Raw genomic sequence first — 23,836 nt, forward strand, 5'->3', positions numbered from 1 at the left:
AATACTGGATTAATTAATAAAAGTGGTTGGTTTTTAAATTGAAGCGAAATTACTCCCAACCAGCATACAAAAAGTAAACCCCTCCTTTTGGAGGTCAATATTTCCATAGTTTAAGAAATATTCATTCAGTTAAGAGAATTGGGGTTGTACACATGCATGCATGAACAAAAGGCAAGAGACCATTCCTTAGATTACTGGGTTCAGACCAGACAGAGTACCCACTTCACGACAAACATATCTACTAACCCACACAAAGTACAAGAGGTATGTAAAGAACATACAGGACTACAGCCTATTCTCCAAGAACAAGCCAGACCGCATTAGTAAGAAGGATCAAATAATGGAAAGACCCTATAACAGCCCCACAAAAAAACTTCCTTATGGAAAAGTATTTAAATTCTCCTTGTAACAGGAACAACTACAGAGATGAGCGCTGAATTGAGGGATACTTGGAGTTGGGTAGCCGCGCATGCTGCACCTATATAAAGGGATTATATTGAGAGAATATATTTTAGCCCTTTGGACAATTCTCATTTTATCAAGGCAGTCTTAACCCCTTAATGACACAACTTCTGGAATAAAAGGGAATCATGAAGGAATATTTCTGTCATGTGTCCTTAAGGGGTTAAAACATCAGTTGTCAACAAGAGATAAAAATACACAATATTAGGCATAGCAATCCAGAGATTTTAGATATACCAACTTATCATGAACACAGGCAGTCACCTTCATGCTGTAAGGATGACTATTCTATAACTGAATAGTATAACAAAACTCAGTGAATTACAGTTCAAGAAATTAAGGAGTAAAGAACGAGAGGTTAACACATCTATTTGAATAATGTCTAGTAGTTTCCTTTTCCAATAGGGAAAAACAAACCTCTGATTTCACTCATGTTGTTAGGTTTCCCAATTTCTTCTTTTTTAATGAACTCATAATAAATATCTCTGGGTGTGAGTGTGTTTTCATCCCGCACTGCTTATTAGCCGCTATATACAAAATTAGGCAAGTTTTATTGCTCCATTTACTTGTAAAGATTCATTTCTCTGTTTGAATGCATGTCTTACTGTTCATTTAACCATTTTCCTCTCGACTATATAGCCATATTAGAACAGCAGTGTAAAGAAAGTGAGCTTTATAAACCATGTAAAGCCAGGGCTGCCCAAAAGGTAAATCCCCAGATAAATTAAAACTACAACTCCCATGATTCTTTGCCATTATAAAGGTATTCTAGAGGCATGCTAAGCATCATAGGAAACGTAGTGCTGCAACATCTGGGGATCTACTTATTGGGAACTCCTGATGTAAGCCCTTAAAAGGAAAATAAAGATGTAGAATTAGCATGCAGGATGTGGGGTTATTTCATAGAGGTAAAACAATCCTCACATTGACAAAGGACTTTGATATACCCAAGATGCAAAACAGCCCCCCTCCAGGTACACTGAGCTGTACTTCTAGATGTATTGAAAGCCTACTACATACTAGTAATAGCTGATAACTCATGCGGGCAATATTTGCAAATAAACAAGAAATGCACTCGATGTAGATTCCAGTCATCCAAGGTGTAAAACAATAAATAAAAATAAACAAAATGTGAAGCAGAAACATAAAGACCCAACAATGAAGACAAGTTGATGCATTGTCTTGGTTAACAGATGTTGGTCACCTAAACTACAACGTTTACAATGGGCAATATAACGCACAAAGAATAAATATTATATTGGTGAATTCGGAGCTGAAAAAGCACAAAGTGAATTAAGCATAAATTTAATGAAACAACAAATAGGAAAAAGAAAAGGGTGCATACCTCACTGGATTTGCAGACTACCTACAATCTACCCGTTCTTTTCTGTTTGACCCAAATTAAAAATGAAACCACTTCCACTCTGATACGCATGTTGCCCCAATAAGCAGAAGAAGCTTCCTCTCCTTGCTGTGCACACAATAACCCTATTCTTTGTCTGTGGCCAATATCCTAAGCTAAACCCTTCAGTACCTGCTGCACCAATGTTAACCCTTCTGAACCAGGTTAAGGTTAACCCTTCCGTGTCAGTTGCACCAATGTTAGCCTTCTGTTACCTGCTACACAAAGTATTGACCCTTTTTACCTGCTGTGCCAGGTGTTTAACCTCTACTTTACCTGCTCTGCCAGGTGTTTAACCTCTACTTTACCTGCTGCGCCAGGTGTCTAAGCTCTACTTTACCTGCTGTGCCAAGTATTTAACCCTTCTCTACCTGCTGTACCAAGTGTTAACCCTCTGTTACCTGCTGCACCAAACATAACTCTCCTGTTGCAACACATCACAAGACTGGCCATTCATTGCTTCTTGCCTCAATGTATTTATGTGGCCTATCAGAATGTATTCATTCTCTACCTGTTACCCTAAACGACATAACCCTTTGTCAATGTTGCTTTAAATAGATAAAATTCAGTCCAAACCAGATAACTGCTCCTTAAAGCTGTTGCCTTAAAGCTATTGATTTAAGCATTTTATCTTCGTTCCCTCTCAGCACTATTCTGCCCCCCTGCTAGGTCAGTTCCCATTTTTATTATACTAATACTAATGGCCCTTGTAAGGACTATTCTGCCCTCCCTGCTGGATCAGTTCCAATTATTATTATAATACCAGTGGTAACCCTTTAATAATGGCCCCTGCTGCCACGTTCCCTGTAAGCACTATTCTGCCCTCCCTGCTATGTCAGATCCCATTATTATTATTATTATACACTAGCCCTATATTAACGGCCCCTGTAAGCACTATACTGCCCTCCCATTATTATTATTATATCACTGGCCCTATAATAACAGCCCCTGTAAGCACTATACTACCCTCCCATTATTATTATTATTATTATTATACACTAGCCCTATAATAATGGCCCCTGCAAGAACTATTCTGCCCTCCTTGCTGGGTCAGATCCCATTATTATTATTATTATTATACACTGGCCCTATAATAACGGCCCCTGTAAGCACTATACTGCCCTCCCATTATTATTATTATATCACTGGCCCTATAATAACAGCCCCTGTAAGCACTATACTACCCTCCCATTATTATTATTATACACTGGCCCTATTATAACAGCCTCTGTAAGCACTATACTGCCCTCCCATTATTATTATTATACACTGGCCCTATAATAACGGCCCCTGTAAACACTATACTGCCCTCCCATTATTATTATTATGTCACTGGCCCTATAATAACAGCCCCTGTAAGCACTATACTACCCTCCCATTATTATTATTATTATTATTATACACTGGCCCTATAATAACAGCCCCTGTAAGCACTATACTGCCCTCCCATTATTATTATACACTAGCCCTATAATAACAGCCCCTGTAAGCACTATGCTGCCCTCCCATTATTATTATTATTATTATTATTATACACTGGCCCTATAATAACAGCCCCTGTAAGCACTATACTGCCCTCCCATTATTATTATTATTATTATACACTGGCCCTATAATAACAGCCCCTGTAAGCACTATACTACCCTCCCATTATTATTATACACTGGCCCTATAATAACGGCCCCTGTAAGCACTATACTGCCCTCCCATTATTATTATACACTGGCCCTATAATAACGGCCCCTGTAAGCACTATACTGCCCTCCCATTATTATTATACACTGGCCCTATAATAACGGCCCCTGTAAGCACTATACTGTCGTGCCTGCTGGATCAGATCCCATTATTATTATTATACACTGGCCCTATAATAACGGCCCCTGTAAGCACTATACTGCCGTGCCTGCTGGGTCAGATCCCATTATTATTATTATACACTAACCCTATAATAACGGCCCCTGTAAGCACTATACTGCCCTCCCATTATTATTATTATTATTATTATTATACACTGGCCCTATAATAACGGCCCCTGTAAACACTATACTGCCCTCCCATTATTATTATTATGTCACTGGCCCTATAATAACAGCCCCTGTAAGCACTATACTACCCTCCCATTATTATTATTATTATACACTGGCCCTATAATAACAGCCCCTGTAAGCACTATGCTGCCCTCCCATTATTATTATTATTATTATACACTGGCCCTATAATAACAGGCCCTGTAAGCACTATACTGCCCTCCCATTATTATTATTATTATACACTGGCCCTATAATAACAGCCCCTGTAAGCACTATACTACCCTCCCATTATTATTATACACTGGCCCTATAATAACAGCCCCTGTAAGCACTATACTACCCTCCCATTATTATTATACACTGGCCCTATAATAACGGCCCCTGTAAGCACTATACTGTCGTGCCTGCTGGATCAGATCCCATTATTATTATTATACACTGGCCCTATAATAACGGCCCCTGTAAGCACTATACTGCCCTGCCTGCTGGGTCAGATCCCATTATTATTATTATACACTGGCCCTATAATAAGGGCCCCTGTAAGCACTGACCGTGTGTATCTCCGTCCTCCAGCGGGAGGGGTCGGTTCCCCGGGCTCCCTGCAGCAGCCAGGACCCAGCTGTCAGTAGGAGAACCATGACACTCCGGCTGCCCACAGCCGCCATCTCTGCAACCGAACCGGACCGTCACACGTCACTTCCGGTAACAGCCAGCACCATGTGACCGGAAGCAGCCGCTGCTCCCAGAGTGTGACAGTGTTTGTGTGAGCCAGAGACAGAGAGAGAGACTGGCAGAGGAACAGAGGCAAGTGACAGTCTCAGAGAGACAGACAGACATGTCAAGGGACATAGACAGGCAGTCACTGACACAGACAGGGCTGTCTGATAACAAGATATACAGAGATACTTAGAGGGACACTATAGGCACCAAAACAACTTTACTTTAATGAAGTGGTTATGGTGCCTAGGTCATAGCCCCTGCACTCTCACTACCTAATACTCTGCCATTTAGGAGTTAAATCACTTTGTAGCTTACATTTCTGGATCTGGCTTTCAATTCAGTACAGTTCACTCCTTAAAGGGAAACTATAATTCCAGGAAGCCAATGTTGTTTTCCTAGGACTACACCTCCCTATAGTGCCTCCCTAGCTCCCAGTGGCGCAGAAGGGGTTAAAAAGCACTAAATCGACGTCCAACTTTACTCCTCAGCGGGCGAGACAGAATACGAATGAGCGGCAAAGGCAACGCTTGCATTAGGACTTCCCCCATAGGAAACATTATACAATGCTTCCTGGAATTTTACACAGTTTGACTCTGTGAAACGGCGCTAGACCAGCGTGGGAGAAAACCCCATAGGAAAGCATTGAGGCAATTATTTTCTATAGGAAAGACCTTATGTGCGTGCAGCTCTTGCCGCGCATGCACATTAGGTTCCCCCACCAGTATGAGGAGACAGGCTGTGACCATCGGAGCTGGAATCCGGTAAGTGAATGAAGGGTTATTAAACCCTTTACAACCCCCTAGCGGGGACCCAGAGGGGGGCACGGTGGCAGAGAAAAGAATTATTGTTAGGAATACATTTTTGTATTCCTAGTACTAAAGTGTAACTCTAAGGAATAAACCTAATTGGAATTGTAGTGAACTGAATTTTTTTTTTTTATTCTTTATTTTTATTGTGCAAATGTGAACAAACAAGCTTCATATGCCACAACCGCTCTATCAAGCATATCAAGACAGGTATAGGATATCAGTAACATGGCATTAGTAGGAACTGCACATTTTTTTGTTAGTATATTTACAAGCGTGTAATGGTAACATAGCGATAAGTATCGGTAGGTAAGAGAATCTCTTTGGCTTAGTGAGCACTGAGTGAGTGAACAAGTGAGCACTGAGTGAGTGAACAAGCGTAAGTGTAGTAGCAGACTAGGGGTATGCATCAAGTTTAACGTTCTATACCCCTTTACATTAGGGGGAAGTATTATAGTGTGTTTCATTGCTTGAAGTGGGTGTCTGTGCCCTAAGGTTTGCTAGTGTAGCGTATTAGAGTGTGTTTCAGGCTTAGTGCGTTGTGTATATCTTGTTATGTTATCTTTAGGTAGTGTGCCTGGCTAAGCATAGTTTGAGTCAGTGTTGGTGCAATTATTTACAGGCATAAGTCCATATCCATAGTTGCAGGCTTATTTACAGGAGTCCGCCAGCTTAAGTAGGATTTTGAGGGTTCATCTGTGCCAGCGTCATCACCGGAGCTGGCCAGCAGGCAGTCCGGGTCTTTTTATCCGCTTATCCAATTCCCAGTCTATGGGGTGGTTGTTGTACTCCCTGCCATGGACCTGTTTTATGTGAGGCACTACGTTTAGGGAGCGTGTGAGACTGTACCTCATCTGGGCGCCTCGTGGTGCGCCGCCATCTTGATCTGCCATCTGGAGGGGCTGTGGTTGTTGGAGTCACCAGAGGTCGGCGCCTACCGGCGTTTCAACCCGCTCTCTGCTTCCTGCTGGTTTTAGCGGCCCTCTGCAGGGTGTCCAGTCCGCGTGGTTTCCGCGGTCTTGGTCTCCTGCGGTGGTGTCGCAGGTTTGTCTGGGTGTTTGGTAGCTTGGGGCAGTTTGCGGGTCCACACGAGCCGGTTTGGGTATTTGCTGGTTCTGTCATGTGCTGGTCTGGGTTCGGTGCGCTCGCCTGTCGCTCTGCCAGTTGCGCCCAGAATCTATTGAAGATCAGGTCCAGCTTTGCTTGTGTGGCCGCTAGGTGGTCCTCTAGCGTGGGTTTGTTTGGGTACTCCGCCATCTTGGGTTGTGCTCTGCGGCTCTGCTCGAGAGGCACCAGGTACAGGGGTGGTTTCAGCCTGGTGGGGACCGGGATAACCCCCGCCGGTCCATAGGGGGTGGAACGGTGGCTCAAGCTGTGCCTTGCAGTGTTTTTGGGCGGCGGGAGAGCGGCCGTCTCCCCATGTCCGCCTCGTGTGTAGGCCTCAATGGCTGGATGATCGGGACCCGAGCGTATGACCTCGGAAGAGGTGTCATCCCGTAGGTCTCTGTGTCCTGAGTCGCTTAGGAGCCAAAAGAAGTCGGGTCACCGGTTCTGCTCAGCAGGATTTTTTTTTTTTTTTTTGCGTGAGATTGCAGGAGCAACAGCAACATATCAGTATCTCCTCCCTCTGCATGCAGACACTGAACTTTCCTTATAGAGATGCATTGATTTAATTCATCTCTATGAGGAGATGCGGATTGGCCAGGGTTGTGTTTGACTTGTGTTGGCTATGCCCCGATCTGCCTCATTTACAGTCTCGGCCAATACTATGGGGGAGCACTGTGATTGGCTCTGAACAACACTTCTGATGATGTCAGCAGACATGGGCAGTTCACAAGCATAGCCAGCAGCTGCAGACTTGAATACAAGTAAAATTATACTTTATTTAGGGAGGCAAGAGAGGGCCATGAGGGCTAGATGGTGGCTTTAACACTATATGGTCTGAAATATAGGTTTGTGTTCCTGAACCTATAGTGTTCCTTTAACAACTCAACTTTCTATTCTCTACCATTTAGTGAAGGAACCCCTGGTTACAAAGCTGCTAAAACAATCAGCAGGAAGCACTCTTGTGCCTGCCGTGCAAGGGACTGGTAATACAAGTACAGGTATCTAAAATATATGTTTTAAAGCTAAGCAATTAACCCCTTAAGGACACAGCTTCAGAAGCTGGACTTACCTTTAAGGACACAAGCAATTTTTGCATTTCTTGCTGTTCAACCACAATTTGCATCTCTCTCATTTATTGCACTAACACATATTATATACCGTTTTCTTTAGAGGACAAAAAGGGCTTTAATTTGATGTGACATATACATATATAAATTTTCATTTATTTAAATTTTTTATTTTTATTTTTTTAAGTTTTGGCGATAATAATGTGTGTGTATAATATGTCCAGCTTAGAAAACATAATTCAAAATAAATTAATTTGTGTCTTGATTTATAGAGTACATAATAAATGTAGGATTTCAGTTTATTTTGAAAGTTACAGGTCACAAAATGCCTAAAATAAAATTTCTATGTGAAATAACTTTAGAAGTTGGTATGATAGTCTTATCAGTTTAAAAGCAATCACAGAAAACAAAATTGCCACCTGAAAGTATATATTTATACTCTAGACCAGGGGTCAGCAACGGCACTCAAGGCTGCCAGAGCCAGACAGGCTCTGGCCTATAAGGAGTCCCAGTGGGACTTCAGATATTCACTAGTCCAACCAACCTGTGATTGCAGGTAATGAGGTTCAATCCTCAATGTACACATTGCAGCACTTACAGGAAGTAATCTCACTTCCTCCCTGCATATGTGAATGGGAAGCTCCTGCCCTTGATCTGTACATAGCCAGCCTGGGCCCAATAGACTCCAGGGAAGCCATCCACACTCCTAGATATACACAGAGCTGCAGAAGAAGCCTCCTTCTCACATAAATATTACAAACAGCCCACACACAAACACAGTACTCACCAACACATCACTACTGGCAATCCAAACAATACCACAAACTACTCATGAACTTATACAATATGTTATTACAAGCCCGCATAAGCACAAATAAAAGGTTACAAAGTAACTACAGCACCCATAATAATACAGCAACATACACACCTCAATTTTTAAAAACCTAGGACTGGCACACAAAGGGACTTCCAGATTCTGTTTTGGCACAGTACTACTATAAGGTTGCCTACCCCTGCTCTAGACTGTAAGCCCGTTTCAGCAGGGTCCTCATCTACCTATTGTTCCTGTATCATTTTGTAAATGTCTAATTAATTGTTAAATCTCCCCCATTCAGAATATTGGAAGGCGATGTGAAATAGGTTGGCGCTATACTAATACCAATAATAATATAAAGTAGACATCACAGGCTAGTTACCTAAGGTTATTTTGACACTTGTCCATGTCCCATTTTGGAGTATTTTAGCAGGTTGCTTATTCCAACTACACCACAACGGCATACCATTTCTTAAAGAAGACAACCCACGGTGTTTCAAAAGGCATATATATATTTTTTAATTCTTTATTTATAATCAACTCATGAGTGTGAGGAATCATGTTCAGATTATGAATGAAACATAAGACAAGGAAATACAAGAAGAAAATGCAGGTGCAGACAATAATAAAAAAATGTCTATACAAATTAACCCTTGAGTCGAGTTTTTATATTATTAAAATGAGTGGCAGTAAGCCTTGGGAAAAACTGCACTACAATTACAAACTCTGCATGCAGAGTGATAAACCAAGCACAGCATGTGAGAAAGAAAATAAAAGAAAAAAGTGAGTAAAAGAATAAGAAACTAGGATGAATATGGGTGTGTTGACTGTCCGGCTACTCAGCAGTACGGGGAAACCAAGGAACTGCAGGCAACAGGCATAGCTCGTTTGTTAACGCCTGTCAGTTCCGCTAGTAAGTGCCTTTCGTCTAAGACGAGTGAGTAGGCGGGGGAGAGAAAATATGAGCCAGAGCGTATGGAAGCAGGGTATGCCTTTTCTAGGCTTCCATTGCATAATTCAAAGCGAAAAGGTATAAGTGTAAAAACTATTAATAATAAAAAAAAACGGAAGCAAACTTTGAACGCCACATATTACTCATTCAAATATAAAGAACCATCTGGTGTCAATCAGGTGGCCCATAGCTTTATGTAGTGGCCGTGGCATAAGTGTCTGGTACAGCCCCCTGGAGTATGCCCGGCTTGATCTTAGTCTGGTCCCATCTGGGTGTTACTTAAGATCCGGGGAGGTCAGGTTGCGGCAGTGAGCCCTCTGGCAGACCTAAGGAGCTCAGGAGCACTCCTGCTACTTGCAGATCATGGACTGTGTGAGTAGCTTCTCCTTGCTGGATCTGTAGGGAACGCAGCAAGCTCCACCTATATCGAAGGTTGTTGGGCAGTAGAAGGTCCTATAGATTTTCTCCAAAGCAAGGTATCTGCCGAGAGATCTTGATAGAATGTAAGAGCCATGTTTTCAAATGTATATGGGGCCTTCCCCTTGAGAGCAGCCTGAACCATCATCTTGTCAGCAACATTGCGGAAGCGTATCACCAAGCATATCACCTTGTACCATTGGTGGTACTCTCTGGGTTTTTGGGATTATGAAGAGTCTGTCGAAGGCTATATTCTTTGCTTGTTTGGGCGTTAGTAAGACCCCCATCAGCCTCTGCAGTAAGTGTGTGTATAGGAGTGTCCTCCGATTTTTAAATTACTATGGCGCCTAGTATCCTCCATGCTGGCAAAATGCTGTTCTATGAGTGCTTGCTGTTTTTTTAAAGTGTGCACTTCCAGCTGGAGCTCTGCAAGGGATAGAGCGTGTTTCTCTGTGGAGGTCTCCACCACTCACAGGTGACATACGTGGCTTGTTAGGTCAGTACTTTCTTGTTGGAAAAGAAGGGAAGATAGCCCTGACCTCAAGACTATAATCCAAAAGAAAGGTAAGGTAAGCATTAGATTATTCAAATAAGTCATTTGATTAGATTTCTGATATAAAGGAACTAAAAGGGCCAAAGTAGTCACTATAACCCTTTTATGTATTTTTATTGGTTATAGTGCCTGGAGTTCCTTGGCACTGTCCCTTTATTCAGTGTTCAACCATTTTTTTTTATTTTTTTTTTAGCAATTTAATAATAAATGAGGTGTCCCTGGCTCCTACACACTTCCTACTAGCCCGACCCATTCATACTGGCAGTGCTCCAATGTCAGGATACACTAATATGCCCAACATGCAGAATTTAAGTAAAAATAAAGAAAACCCTAAGGCGTATTACCGGACCTTAGAACGGCGGGATTTTACCTGGGGGGGGGGGGGGGGGAGTGCAGGACAGGCTGAGGTCAGGAATACCGAGTGTATGTAAACGGTAGGCAAGCCAAAGGTCAAAGAATAAAGAAGTCAGAATAGTCAGATAACGATCCAAAGGTCAAGGAATACAGTAGTCAAAATAGTCAAATAACAAGCCAAAATCAAAATACACAAGAAACAATACCGTGAACGTGCTCGCAGTTAACCACAATGGAAACCACAACAGGGCACTGTGAAATGGTCAAAAAAGGTTTAACCCCTTAAGGACACATGACGGATATATTCCGTCATGATTCCATGTTATTCCAGAAGTTGTGTCCGTAAGGGGCCTTAGATACTCTAGGATTGGTTGCAGGGGAGCAGGTGACATTGGAATGTGCGTTTGACGTCACATGCATGTTCCCAATGGTCAGGGACTAAGAGGTTAACATGAGCCTTAAAATCACTGTAACTCTAAGCCTTTTTCTCAGAGCTGTCGATTGGATAGCCCAGAATGGGAATTTTACATGCAGAGTCTACACATGACACACACAACTTGGGCTGAGCTCTTCTCACAAGAGAGAGAACTTCAAGCTATAGACTGTTGCTCTGCTCAGAGCAATATAAGATACCTCAATTCACTGAATCACTGTAGTGAACTATAGTGGTTATGGTGCCTGGAGTGTCCTTTTAAGGCATTATCTTTATAATGCATTACAAATAATGAGTAATTATTATCCCATAGTTGTTAATAGTGATTAGTGGAAGGACATGTAAGCCTCTTTAAAATGAGGAATTGCAAGGGAGTGTTTGTTTATAGGGAGAATCTCTAAAATTGTATGGCCGTGGATTCCAGAGGTTAGAGGTACCTTGAGAAAAGATCCTACAGACGGGAGTGGCATGGTTTAATTAAAGATTAAAAGATGAGGATTTTTGAAAGTAAGATGAGCCAGGTGGCTGCACCTTTTCTACAATTTTGACAGCAAGGTAGATAAGTAGATTGTTTTGGTAAATAATACAGTAAATAGATAAGTAGACTGTTTCAGTTGTCATCACAGTAAATAAGGTAATGAGTTAGTTTTTCTTGTGAACAAGGAGGGTTTAAAATGCTAGGTTTGAGGTAGATGTGCCTGTAACTGATGATGCTTCAAAACTATGGATTGAAACCAATAAAGTCAAATACGTTTGGTTAGTTATGGAAATGGTAATATCGTTACTAAGAAGAGTGCGTGGAAAGTGATGAGGAAGTGGAGAGACAGAAGTTTATTAGTTCACTTTTATAGTTTCAGGTGTCATTGGACATAAGAGCACCACCAATGGAATGTTGCCACTATTATGCCCTTTGTGCCGGGACCCAGCATGTCTGTGGCAGAGAAACGCCCACCGTGATGCAATTTAGTAATACTCAATGCTACTGTTTTGCCTTAGATCTGCAAACTCTCCCCCTCTATCTATCTATCTATCTATCTATCTCTCCTGTACCTTGTGTCAATCTTACACTTTTGCCACTTTTTCACTTCTAAGTTTATATAAATATATATATCTATATGCTGTCTATTTCCATGGCTACTTCTGCTGTCTTTGTATGAGAAATGTTATGCAGCCACTTGCTTAACCCCTTAAGGACCAAACTTCTGGAATAAAAGGGAATCATGACGTGTCAGACACGTCATGTGTCCTTAAGGGGTTAAAGGACCACTATAGTCACCCAGACCACTTCAGCTCAATGAAGTGGTCTGGGTGCCAGGTTCCCCAGGTTTTAACCCTTCAGATGTAAACATAGCAGTTTCAGAGAAGGGTTAATTCCTGACAGCCGCTAGAGGAGCTTCTGCGACGCTGAATGCGAAAATTGCATTCAGCATGCAGAACGTCCATAGGAAAGCATTGAGTAAAGTAATAAAGAATGGAGATTTTTTTTTTTAATAAAGTTACCAAGAGAAGAGGTGCTACGGTAGAATGGTGGAATATCAAAGGCTGATGACTTTAGGAAACAAAGAGTGGAAAGCGGATGATGGTGACGTACTGGCGGAAGAGAGCGAAGTCACAGCGTGCTCACTTTGATTTAAGCCAGGCAACAGCTGCAGCATCATAATTATGGAGTACAACTAACTGAGATACATTTGGTGATTAGCATAGAAATATTCTAAGGATTAGTAGGTAACACAAAAAAAAAAACCTTACACATTAGTGATCCTGCAAGCAGGGGCTGGGCAGAGGGGGGTATCAGGGACCCCCAGTTTCAGTCAAAAATCTTGAAAATAGTTTGACCCTGAACTGGCAGATTTTATCTGCAGCCTACTAGTACCATAACCACTACACTGACATGTCGTGGTTCTGGTGCTTAGACTACCCCTTTTGCATGGGCAAGTAGGAACATTTGTTCCCGGCTGCCTGATTGACAGGCTTAGAGATGCAACATTTTTTTTTTTTTTTTTTTTACAAATTTCTGTAGTTCCAAGCCTCTCTAAGAGATAATGTAAAGTTGTGATTGTGCTTTGAGTGATCCTTTAAGTAGGTTTAATAATCACTAACCTAAAAACAAAGGCAAACTTAAACAATTGGCTTCTTCACTATAATACTCAATTTTAAATAGATTTTACCTAAACCGTAACCAGATCTTAAAGGATCACTATAGGCACACAGACCACTTCAGCTAAATGAAGTGGTCTGGGTGCCAGGTCCATCTAGGTTTAACCCTTTTTGCTGTAAACATAGCAGTTTCAGAGAAACTGCTATGTTTACAAATGGGTTAATCCAGCCTATAGTGGCTGTCTCATTGAGGCGATTTTCACAGTGAGAAGACGCCTGCGTCCATAGAAAAGCATTGAGAATGCTTTCCTATGAGACTGTCTGAATGTGCGCGCGGCTCTTGACGCGCATGTGCATTCAGCCAATGACGGAAGAAGAGGTAGGAGAATCCCGGCGCTGGAAAAGAGGTAAGATTTAACCCCTTCCTCCCCTTAGAGCCCGGCGGGAGTGGGACCCTGAGGGTGGGGGCACCCTCAGGGCACTATAGTGCCAGGAAAACAAGTTATTTTTCCTGGCACTATAGTGGTCCTTTAAATTGAAACTCATACACCTATCTTCCCAATACCAGCTCACTCTATGCCATGAATTATACACTAACCATATACTCTAAAATATGGCTTGTTTCAGTAACCCTAGCCTTCAAAGTAGAGTTAGTGTTTGGGATGTGGGATTACACTAAAGTGGTCATGGTGCTTCGAGTCTGCATGTTCAGTGTTTCAGTAAGAAACTGTACACATACAGTAATAATTAACTTTGATACTGGAGCTAAAAGTCCACCTCCAGCTGCTTCATTCTCAATCCCGAGCAAGAGTTCCTAAATCTTTGAATTGATTGTCATCTGTTGTCAGTATGGATAACATGCTGGTGACAGACAACCAATGGGGAAACAGCCCCCGCTCCCTGTGTCACCTTAAGTCCTCTCTCATCCATGCCTCCCCCTGCAGTGCTGTGGAATGATGGCACAAACAGAGGGTTGGTCTGTCGGGAAAACATGGCCTCAGCACAGAATTGCAGGTACGTTTCACAAAAAACAGGGTTTATCAAAACACCAGTTATGGTTGGAGTAACCCATAAGATATTATGGTACAGAAACATCCGATCCTTATTATTCTGTGTATCCCAGAAGTTTTAATCTGCTTTCCAGCTGTAGATTAATAAATATGTTAATTGCTAGAAATGTTATCATCAACCTGATGAAAAGGACTTTTGCAGGATGAAGTCTGAAACGCAGTGCATCTCTGCTCATTTGCATGTCAAGCTGGGAATTCTGGGATAGTTGTGGAAACACGATTTCTTCAGTTTCTGTGCACATTGGGAACTTTCTAAAGTCCAATGTGTGATATGCAGTGATGCACAATAGTATTTGTTCTATGATATAGCATAGGAATTCATTATTTTACTTTTGACCACTTAGTCTGTCTGACTTAATGTGGCTCACACCCAGAGAAGGGACATAATGAAGTGTTATATCACACATGTTCATTAGGTGTCACTGCTGATATTAGAAGAACGAGGACGCAACCATTAAACGGGTTCACTGAACTATGAGCTCCATGGAGTCTGCACCACTTCCCCCTCAAGCCTCTGAAGCCGATGACATTATTCAGGGGTAAGTGCATTATGAGTTATAGTTATTTTGGAATGGGAAGTTGTACGATTATTATATAGAAATTTTATTGTTTTTAAACATTTCATTTCCAATGGTTAATCTTTAACACTTCTACATTTTATTTCCAACGGTTAACCTTTAACCCTTTAATTGTTTGCAAAACAGCTTTACTGTGTTATTTTGTTTCCGAGGTCTTCAAAGTTAGAAGTTAATAGCATGTATTTCTCACTGGGCTATAATCTACAGTTTATTTGTACTTTTTAATAGCTTTTCTTTTTTAAAGATTCCCTTCTATTGAGCATACTCCAGTTCTCAATTTTTTTCAGTGTTGGATAGAGAAATATAGTCAATTATTAATAATAAGCCAACCATTGAACAATTATCTGCACACCAGCAGTCACATGTAAAAATATTTGTAATTGATGTGAATATCCTGGTAAGTTGTCACTTACCAGGATATCTAATATTTTCTTTACTTATCCTCTACTTATCTACTCTAATTTTGAATATATGTCTTTTATGTTGGAGTAGATTTTGTTTTTCTCAGTGCAGATTACTGCCCGTCCTTTGTTAAATAAATATAAGAAAAATAAATAAATACATTTACCTGTAATCCAGTGCTAAGATAGTCTTTACTCAGCAGCCTGATCCTCCCAATGTAAGATCACCAAGCCTGATAATGTATTGTCCAATAAGATGCATTTCATAAAGAAGTGTTGGAGATCTATGGACCTTGTGTGGTAATCACCAGACTCCACCAATCTCACAAACGTGAAGACCTTTCAAAAGTCGAAGGTCTAAAAGGAGCAAGCAGCTCTTCTGCACTTTTTCCGTAGTTTCTCAGAAATTGCAGGATTTTTACATTGTCTGCGAAAAGGGACAGCATCTCTGCGCCAAAACCACTATATGAAGCTGTTGTGGTTTTGATGCTTGGAGCTTTCCATATGCGTTTGAGAGGTTTAGCAAATAAAATTACATGCAGAAATCTACACTGCTGTATCCTAAAACTGAGTGACACCTTCTTGGCACCTGTTAATCATTGTTGACAGTATTGCCCTTTGTACCTTTCAATCGAGTGAATATCAATAGAAACAGATGAAGATACAGCTGAGGATGAAAAAAAAGCATACAATAGTGTTATACTCTTATAGTATATCAGAGGTGCCCAAAACGTAGATCCCCAGATGTTTTGAAACTACAACTTACATAATGCTTTATCATTCTAAAATTATTCCAAGGGAGTTGTAGTTCTACAACATCTGGGGATCTACCTATTCGGCACCCCTGTAGTATACGTTATACTGGCAAGTAACGTAACACTCACAAGTTGTAAGGGGCATATAAGGGTGCCTCCACCGAAATCCTGCGGGGCTGATCTGCTTAACCCTTTTCTTTTCTTGAACTCCACTGCATAATTCTGCGGGATTCAGAAGGTAATAGCAAAGGCTTATATTATTAGAATAAAAGTTGCAATATAACAAGAGTTCAAACACATGTCTTCACTCTTACAGAGCCCAATAATGTATACAGGAGTCTACTGAAATCATGGTACATTCAGAGTTATCATTAGATATAAAGTTACACTTTCTAACTACATCCCAATTCCAAAATACTATACTAAGTATAAATCCAGCACTTTCATAGCTTTATCTATTTCATTCCAGAGTGCTTACCGAGAACAAAAGTAAATTCAAGACACCAAATCAGATTGGATTTTACAGGTAAATTGTTTTCTACAATAATATATATTGAATATATTTCGAATTTTCCCAGATACTACTGAAAACTGCATTGTACTGCAGGTTATGTTGTAATTTAGGAGCGATATTGTTGCCATATTTGTCTTGGTAACTTCCATCTTCTGTACCATTACTGATGAATGAAATCAACTCGGGTTTATAAGTACCGTTTAGCAGTATGAATGCAGAGTAAAGACATTGGCTTTATGCCAGTAGATCCATAAGCAAATGTATATAAATTTAAAAAAAATGCTAACTTGCTTCCGACCAGACATGGACAACTTGTTTAGGGATTAGCAAGTAGAGGATTAGCAGCAGTACCTCACTGATGAAGCTTGTGATAAACAAGAGTTCCTCAGGTGGCTGTATCTTTCATGGTAAGGGACCTGTATGGCATTTTGGTTCTAGACTGTGGACAGTCTCATTTGCAGATGGTATAGACATTCTGAGTGAGAATTCCATTTTTGGCTAATCTTGGTGGGTGTCTCTTAAGCTTTTTCTTTTTTATTATTTTTATTTAATGATGACATTTTTAGATGTAGTATCGGACATTTTAGTGTATGTGGCAATAGGTCCTCCAACATGGCTCTCTGATTTTATTGTTTTCCTGCTCATTGAGCAGTCATATGTGATGAATAAACAATACTACTCGTGATATGTTCAGTATTAATAAATGGTTTTCATACAGACGGCAGAAACTCCTACTCCCTGGCCAGTCTTTATATCACGCTCAGTTGGACACTTTTAAGATTGATGATGCAGGTGCTTCCCTCAAAATCATTCACCAGGACACCAACGTAAGTGTGCAATAAATGTGCTTATACACAAGCATAACTGTAACACTTTAAACCACAAGCATTAAGCGTCTATAAGGGGCACTGACCAAAAACATTATTATTTTTTTCTTGCAGGTTCCATATCAGCTACAAGTCATTGCACTGAAAGGTGGTATCGTGAGGCTGAAAATTAAAGAGTTTTCCCCGTTGAAGACAAGATACGAGGTCTCTGATGTCTTAATTAAAGAGACAGCCACTGAAAGGTTAGACCAAAACATTATTATATTTGTATAGCGGTACACACTTCTGCTCTGGAAATATTGGCTTGTTCTCGATCACTTTTGTAAATACTAACATTTTGTGTGTCGTATTTGCTGTAACATTAACTATAACCAAAGGAAAAATAATCTTGGTATTTTGATCTAATTAAGTCTTCATATATAAAGAGAACAGAAAGTTTACTATCCCTGTTAATACCCAGTATGGGAAATTACTTGTTATCAATTAAATCCTATTTTAATCATGCTATAATACCGTTATAATAATAACATTATAATTGTAATGTCCTGGGCGCTACATAAATACTAATAAAAATATTAATAGGAAAATGCTATATTATTAGTGTAACAGAACGCCTGGCACCCCAACTGGGCACCTTCCGCTGACGGATGCTCCTAATGCTTCCCGAGGCCTCCAAGCACTCCACTAGACACCATAACCACTGAAGACCCCACGAACCACCGCAGCTTGGTTGGGGTCTCGCCGTCTACCACCCACTCTAGACCCAAGACCAGGATCCATCATCCAGTAGGTAGACCTCTCTTGTAATCCAGAGAACAGGAACAGGAACAAGCTCTTACAAGAGCTTATTCTGGGGAGTATAGTGATTATAGCAATCCCCAGAGTGTAGGTAGTTTTCCAATCCCCCAAACATGAGCCAAGACTTCATGAAGGGTAGAACGGGTCTGATTTATTGAGTGCAAGGGCATTTCTTAAATACAGTTTTCCCCACAAGGTTACCACCCACGTGGACCTTGTGGAACACAGGACACAAAGTCACCACAGCCACAACCCTCACCACAACCCTCCCCTCTGCCTGTGATACAATTGCCAAACTCAATGGACTAACTTATTTATCACAGGCAGATAATATACAGTTTTACCCAAAGTCCAGAAACACCCCAAAACAACAACAACATATCCCCTACAACTACATCCCTGTATAGCTCTGATCTGGGCGAACAACATATCCAAAAATCACCCAGATCAGAGCAGGGGTTCACAAATTCCATGGAAGTCACATTTGACTGATCGCAAGCATGGCTTTCCTGCCCAAAATAGTTCCACAGATTTAAGCCGTGCGGTCGGTCTATCTTCTCCTTCAAATAAGGTACAAATTGCACAAACGGATAACTTCATTGCAATCGTCTTATTCGTTAGTTTATTCTCCTAGAATAGCGCTCTGTTCGTATGGATTTAGCCGAACGCACAGAAGGTAGAAGTCTCAGTTCGTGGAAATAGTAGCCGAAAATAGTTCCAGGCGTTCGACGGCAAAACACTGCTGAGCGCGTTCGGCTAAACAAGATGGCCGCCGCCACGTGTTCGTTCATACGAACGCCGACCACCCAGCCGTTCGCCAATTAAGCTGCAGTTAACCACAGCTTCTGGGTGGTTAACAAGCCACACACTCCCCATGCAAGGTGGTCGGTCGTTCTGCAGTTTGTTTGTATGTTTGCACAACATCATCCTGGCTATAATAGAAGTTAGAACTGCACGAACCAATGTACGAATACACCAGGGAGAATGTAAAATCCAAGCAATTAAGGCAAACGATGCAATACCGGAACAGAGGGTTCTGTCCCAAGTGCCTTAAGACCCAATACTTTAAAGGGGCAATAGTCACAGGGCAAGAGGCTGGCAAGCAGGCCTCTCGAAAACCCAGTGATGAAGGTACTTTCGTCACAATTAGATTAAAGCCCATGGGTTTCTGCTTTTGTGCTAGCTTATTTAATTATGCATCTCTCTGTCTGTTACAATATGTAATTATTATATAAATAAATATATATTAAACTTAATATTAATTATGATTCACTCTTTCAGATGTTTTGCTCAGTGCATTCCTAATAGGATTAGTTAGCACATAACATTGTAGTCATACTGTTCTCATAAAAAATGAATTCCTTATAAAGATACACATGGTGACACTTTCGTTTTTCCAAGTAGGTTTATTGTTCTGTGGGGTTTATTCGCTAAATCAGGATATGTGGAGAACTGTCTAGTTAGTGAATTGCTCATTTAAAGCCAAAATGTCCACGTTGGAAAAGCAGACAAGTTGTGAATTTTGCCTTTTATGGGCAGTTTTAAGTCTCATGTATACTAAATCCCAAGCCTGTCACTTTTTAGGGATATGTTATGTGAGGTCTTGTACTTTTAGCGTTCCATAAGAATAATATGTACGCAATTAGTAACACTGTACCTACAATATTCTTTAAAGGAACACTATAGGGTCAAGAATACAAATGTATCCCAGACCCTATAGTGTTAAAACACTATTTAGGTGGCAGCCCCCCTTGTACCCCTTATATAAGTAGAAAACTCCCCTTCTTCCAGCGCCGTGCGGGTCTGCCAGCACTGGCCCCGCGCCCGATCCACTTCCTTAGCTGAGATCATCAGAATTGATGAGTTCAACCAAGCGGGGGCCAAACATCTTGCTGGCCAATCAGCATCTTCTCATAGAGATTAATTGAATCACTATATCTCTTTGGGGAAAGTTTGGTGTCTCCATGTCCCATAGTTTCCCACTACTACTCTATGGGCAGCTTTGAACTGAACAAGAGATTAGGATTTTTTGATTGCAATGATCTTAGTGGGATGAGCAGTTTGTGGCATGGAGACTCTCTGACTGCTGGGAGTAAGGTGAATTTACTTCATTTATAAATATGTGGGGTGATCTCTAAATATAAAACTAAAAAGGAACACACATGTGTTAAAAAATAAATGTATGTGGGGAGGCGGAGCCTGACTGCTGAGCCGTGCAGACGTGCCGAACACGAGCTCCGGCCCGACGGGCAGAATCCTGGAAAAAGTGGCACCTACACAGCCCACAGAAACCCGAGGGTACACTTCCCACGTCAGGGGTGCCCTGCTGAACCCAACGAGACCACACTGGAGCTCGTCGGAGCCGGAGACGCAAAGACACATGTGCTGCCTACTCGGGCTGAAGCCAGGGAGGAACAACCGCTCTCCTTGTCGTAGTAACCCGCAAGCGACTCTACGATAACCTACCCCCCCCCCCCCCCTCTGGACCGGTGGGGGACATCCTGGTCCCCACTGGACATACAGACCAGCTCGAGACACAAGCATTTCGCTACACGACATATGGGGGCAACTGACAAGCACGGCCCAGCCAAAACGGCCGCCAAGCCAAGGCCTGGAAAACAGAGCACCCGCGCTCAACCACCCACATCCACTCTGGAGGCCTTTGACCATCTTTGTGCCAGTCTCAGGGGCGCCCTGCACAGCCGGGGTGTAACTCACCGCCAAGCTGACAAATTGGTGGCCTCGTGGATACGACCAGCGGCACGACGCAGCAATTACAGATGGGTATCGCAAGCCTCCAAGAAGGCCGCCCGGCAAAGCAGTCGGGCCACGAGGTGGGGAACGACAACACACCTGATGGACACATGCTCACACTCGCACAAAGGCAATCCTGGGACCACACAACAAGTGGCACACGCAAGTTCCTTACCAGACCGTAATCCCGGCACTTGGCGCAGCAAAAATCAGCTCCTCTCAGGCAACACTTCCACGCAAGTAACCACGCGACCATGCACCCCACAGAGCACTACAGGAGCAAACCCCCGAAGCCAGGACACCGATCCCAAGGGCCGAAATGGAGAGACGGATAGCAACAGCACCCAGGACTTACCGATGCTGGGAATAGGCTGAACGGTACTTGGGCTTTTAGCATGGACTGTTCCAAGCCCCCACACCAACTACGTACCCAGTCCCAGAGGCTCGAAGCTTTTTTCCGGCAGACTATGCCCCCGTGACACCATCACCCTTACCGGTATGGTAAAGCCGAATATATATCGACACCAATCACCAGTGACTTAATGCCTCAGTTAACCCTTGGCACAACAGTTTACTCTTTACATAACCACAATGGCATAGCCAATTTAGCACTACTAAATGTGACTTACTTACAAAATTACTCTAATAATATAAAGAGCCAGCCAAGCTTGTTACCTAGATATAGATGTATATATGTAGAAGGTGCGACCTCCTATGCCACAGAAATGTTTAACATGATATGTCTGAATACACTCGTCCCCAGTGGCTTACTACTCAGTGATGTCCAGTTGTAACACAGACCGATCATGCCTAGAGAGGATAGTGCTGTAGACCTACAATATAGGCAAACACTAGCAATGTTATTCAATATATGACGCTCCCTAGTCTAACCGTTCATAACATAACGTTACTATGCTCTATTTTGTAACCTGATACCGCTCTGTTTTAACATGGGTTCATGCTATACCTACCATAGCATAGGCGACTTAGCAGTCCTGGTTTCTGTTTCACAATGCCTCCCAGCAAGCGTTTAACCTAGAAAAAGCTTATATGCTATTCAGAATTTGCATTGAACCACCTTCTTAAAATAACGAAACGAAATGCATATGCAATGTGTAAGCCTCACGAAACTTAATCAGGCCTATTGACCTTGTTTAAGGGCTAACGACTACTTCGCAAGGTCTTTGTCGTATATCGTTTATCGTTCTATGCCTGCGTTAATTTTTAATCCCTATGACTTATCTTTAGACAAGCAGCTAAAGTATAACTAACGTTGATTTGTTTATTTAGTTTGTTTATGCTCAGTATCTATCTCAGCCTGTACTGACACTGACCTAGCACACACGATCTTCCTGCAACACAAGCATACTTTACAGGCTGTCTCACTCTCACGAGATACTCTTTAAATTAAGCCTAGTTACATATAAAGAGAAAATGGGATATCTAACATGCTTTGAAGACTCTTGTGTTATTTCAGTTAATGTCGCTATATCTTTTATTGTTGCCTCGTCTGATTAATGACTAATTACTAATATAAAATTGTGCAGATTATCTATTTGCCATGTTTGCAACTGTAAGAATTTATCTCGCCTGTGACTGCTGTTGTGGCAAAACAGGCTCGTTTGTACCGCTTGCACAACAAAAATAAAGAATTAAAAAAAATAAAAATAAATGTATGTGGCGGGGCCGGACCGCCGAACTGGACAGTTACAAGAATGATAACCCTCTAAATCTAAGAATATCGACCTAAAAGCAGACCGACAGCAATGGTCATTGGTGCAAAGGGGGCACGGGATCCAGGGAGAGGCTGGCTCCTCGAGCTTCAGTCCCCTGGAGGAGGAATCTTCGATGCCCCAGTTGGGGCCTACTCCGGCGGTGAGTGGGGCGGACGGCCGCTGCTCCACTATCCTGCCTAACAATGCCTGACCTGAGGCCCAAACCTGAGTGGAACCGGCCCTGTTCCCCCCCCCTTTGGACCGGTGGGGGTGATCCCGGTCCTCACCCTGGGACCCCAACCGCTGCTACACAACCAAGGCCCAGCAACGATACCACCCTGATCGGCGGCCTGGGCACTTCGTCCAAGATGGCAGATGCCATGTGCGCTGAAGGTAGAGGGAAGGAAAGTTTTCTCCCCGCGCACAAGACTGACAGCAAATTTACCAGGTACCAGCTGGCATTATAGCGCCTTAGCGGGCCAGAAGCCAGCGAGCCACCACTCGCAAGCCACCACTCGCTCTGCAGTAAAGGCATGCGATATTCCGCAGACAAAATCGTACCTTTCAGCCGAGACAGAGAAATGGTCCCCAAGGTAAAGAGCCGCACACCCCTATCGGACTGCCAGACAACTCCCTCCAGCCAGCCCTGACAGAGCCGCGACGCACACCTGACAGCTGGCTTGCAGCAGGATTATGAGAAGCACACAGAGGAAACTGGCTGGCGAAATTGGTCCCATAGGAATGAATGGCAGAATGTTCAAAACTAGAGTGGGAGCTGGCAAAAGCTGAAAAATCAGGACATGATTTCTAAACTACCACCACTCCCTCATTTTCAATCCCACCTACACAAATCTTATATCAAAACGTTCAGCTATCCCTGCTGCCACTAAGCATGTCCACAGCTAAGCCATAGTCCTGATAGTTTTCACAATATGACCATTTGTTTGCAACTCACGCCGTCCATTGACATTCATTGAACCTCCACTCTAGCCAGCTCAAATTTGAAGGGCAATTTCTAAACTGCGACTGTGCCTTCATTTTTAATATTTCAGAGACATACTATGCATCAAAATATAGGTCTGGGTCTTGTGATTCTCACAATATAAAGCTCTTCACTGTAGGATGTACGACCATTTGAAGATGGCAACCGCCAAAATACTCTGACCTGTGCCAGGCTGGAGCAGCAGGTGATGTCACCTGCTAATGTTTT

At 42.2% G+C, this 23,836-nt stretch overlaps 2 protein-coding genes across 3 annotated transcripts in view; one reads left to right on the forward strand and one right to left on the reverse strand.

Annotated features, from left to right (window-relative positions):
- TMEM87A (transmembrane protein 87A) overlaps positions 1-4,596 on the reverse strand; it is a 47,182-nt gene extending 42,586 nt beyond the window's left edge. Inside the window, exon 1 of one of the 2 annotated variants that reach the window (XM_063440218.1) lies at positions 4,446-4,596. In XM_063440218.1, the coding sequence (XP_063296288.1) occupies positions 4,446-4,559 (114 nt within the window). In that variant the 5' untranslated portion in view covers positions 4,560-4,596. The remainder of the gene's footprint in view (positions 1-4,445) is intronic. The other variant, XM_063440219.1, reaches the window with a different exon arrangement.
- A 17-nt stretch (positions 4,597-4,613) lies between these two features.
- Positions 4,614-23,836, forward strand: part of GANC (glucosidase alpha, neutral C) — a 43,958-nt gene continuing 24,735 nt past the window's right edge. Inside the window, exons 1-6 of the mRNA XM_063439250.1 lie at positions 4,614-4,702; positions 7,441-7,510; positions 14,701-14,823; positions 16,488-16,544; positions 17,251-17,359; positions 17,474-17,601. Of these exons, the coding sequence (XP_063295320.1) occupies positions 14,759-14,823; positions 16,488-16,544; positions 17,251-17,359; positions 17,474-17,601 (359 nt within the window). The 5' untranslated portion in view covers positions 4,614-4,702; positions 7,441-7,510; positions 14,701-14,758. The remainder of the gene's footprint in view (positions 4,703-7,440; positions 7,511-14,700; positions 14,824-16,487; positions 16,545-17,250; positions 17,360-17,473; positions 17,602-23,836) is intronic.

Source organism: Pelobates fuscus, chromosome 13 (assembly GCF_036172605.1).
Source record: "Pelobates fuscus isolate aPelFus1 chromosome 13, aPelFus1.pri, whole genome shotgun sequence".
NCBI classification, from domain to species: Eukaryota; Metazoa; Chordata; class Amphibia; order Anura; family Pelobatidae; genus Pelobates; species Pelobates fuscus.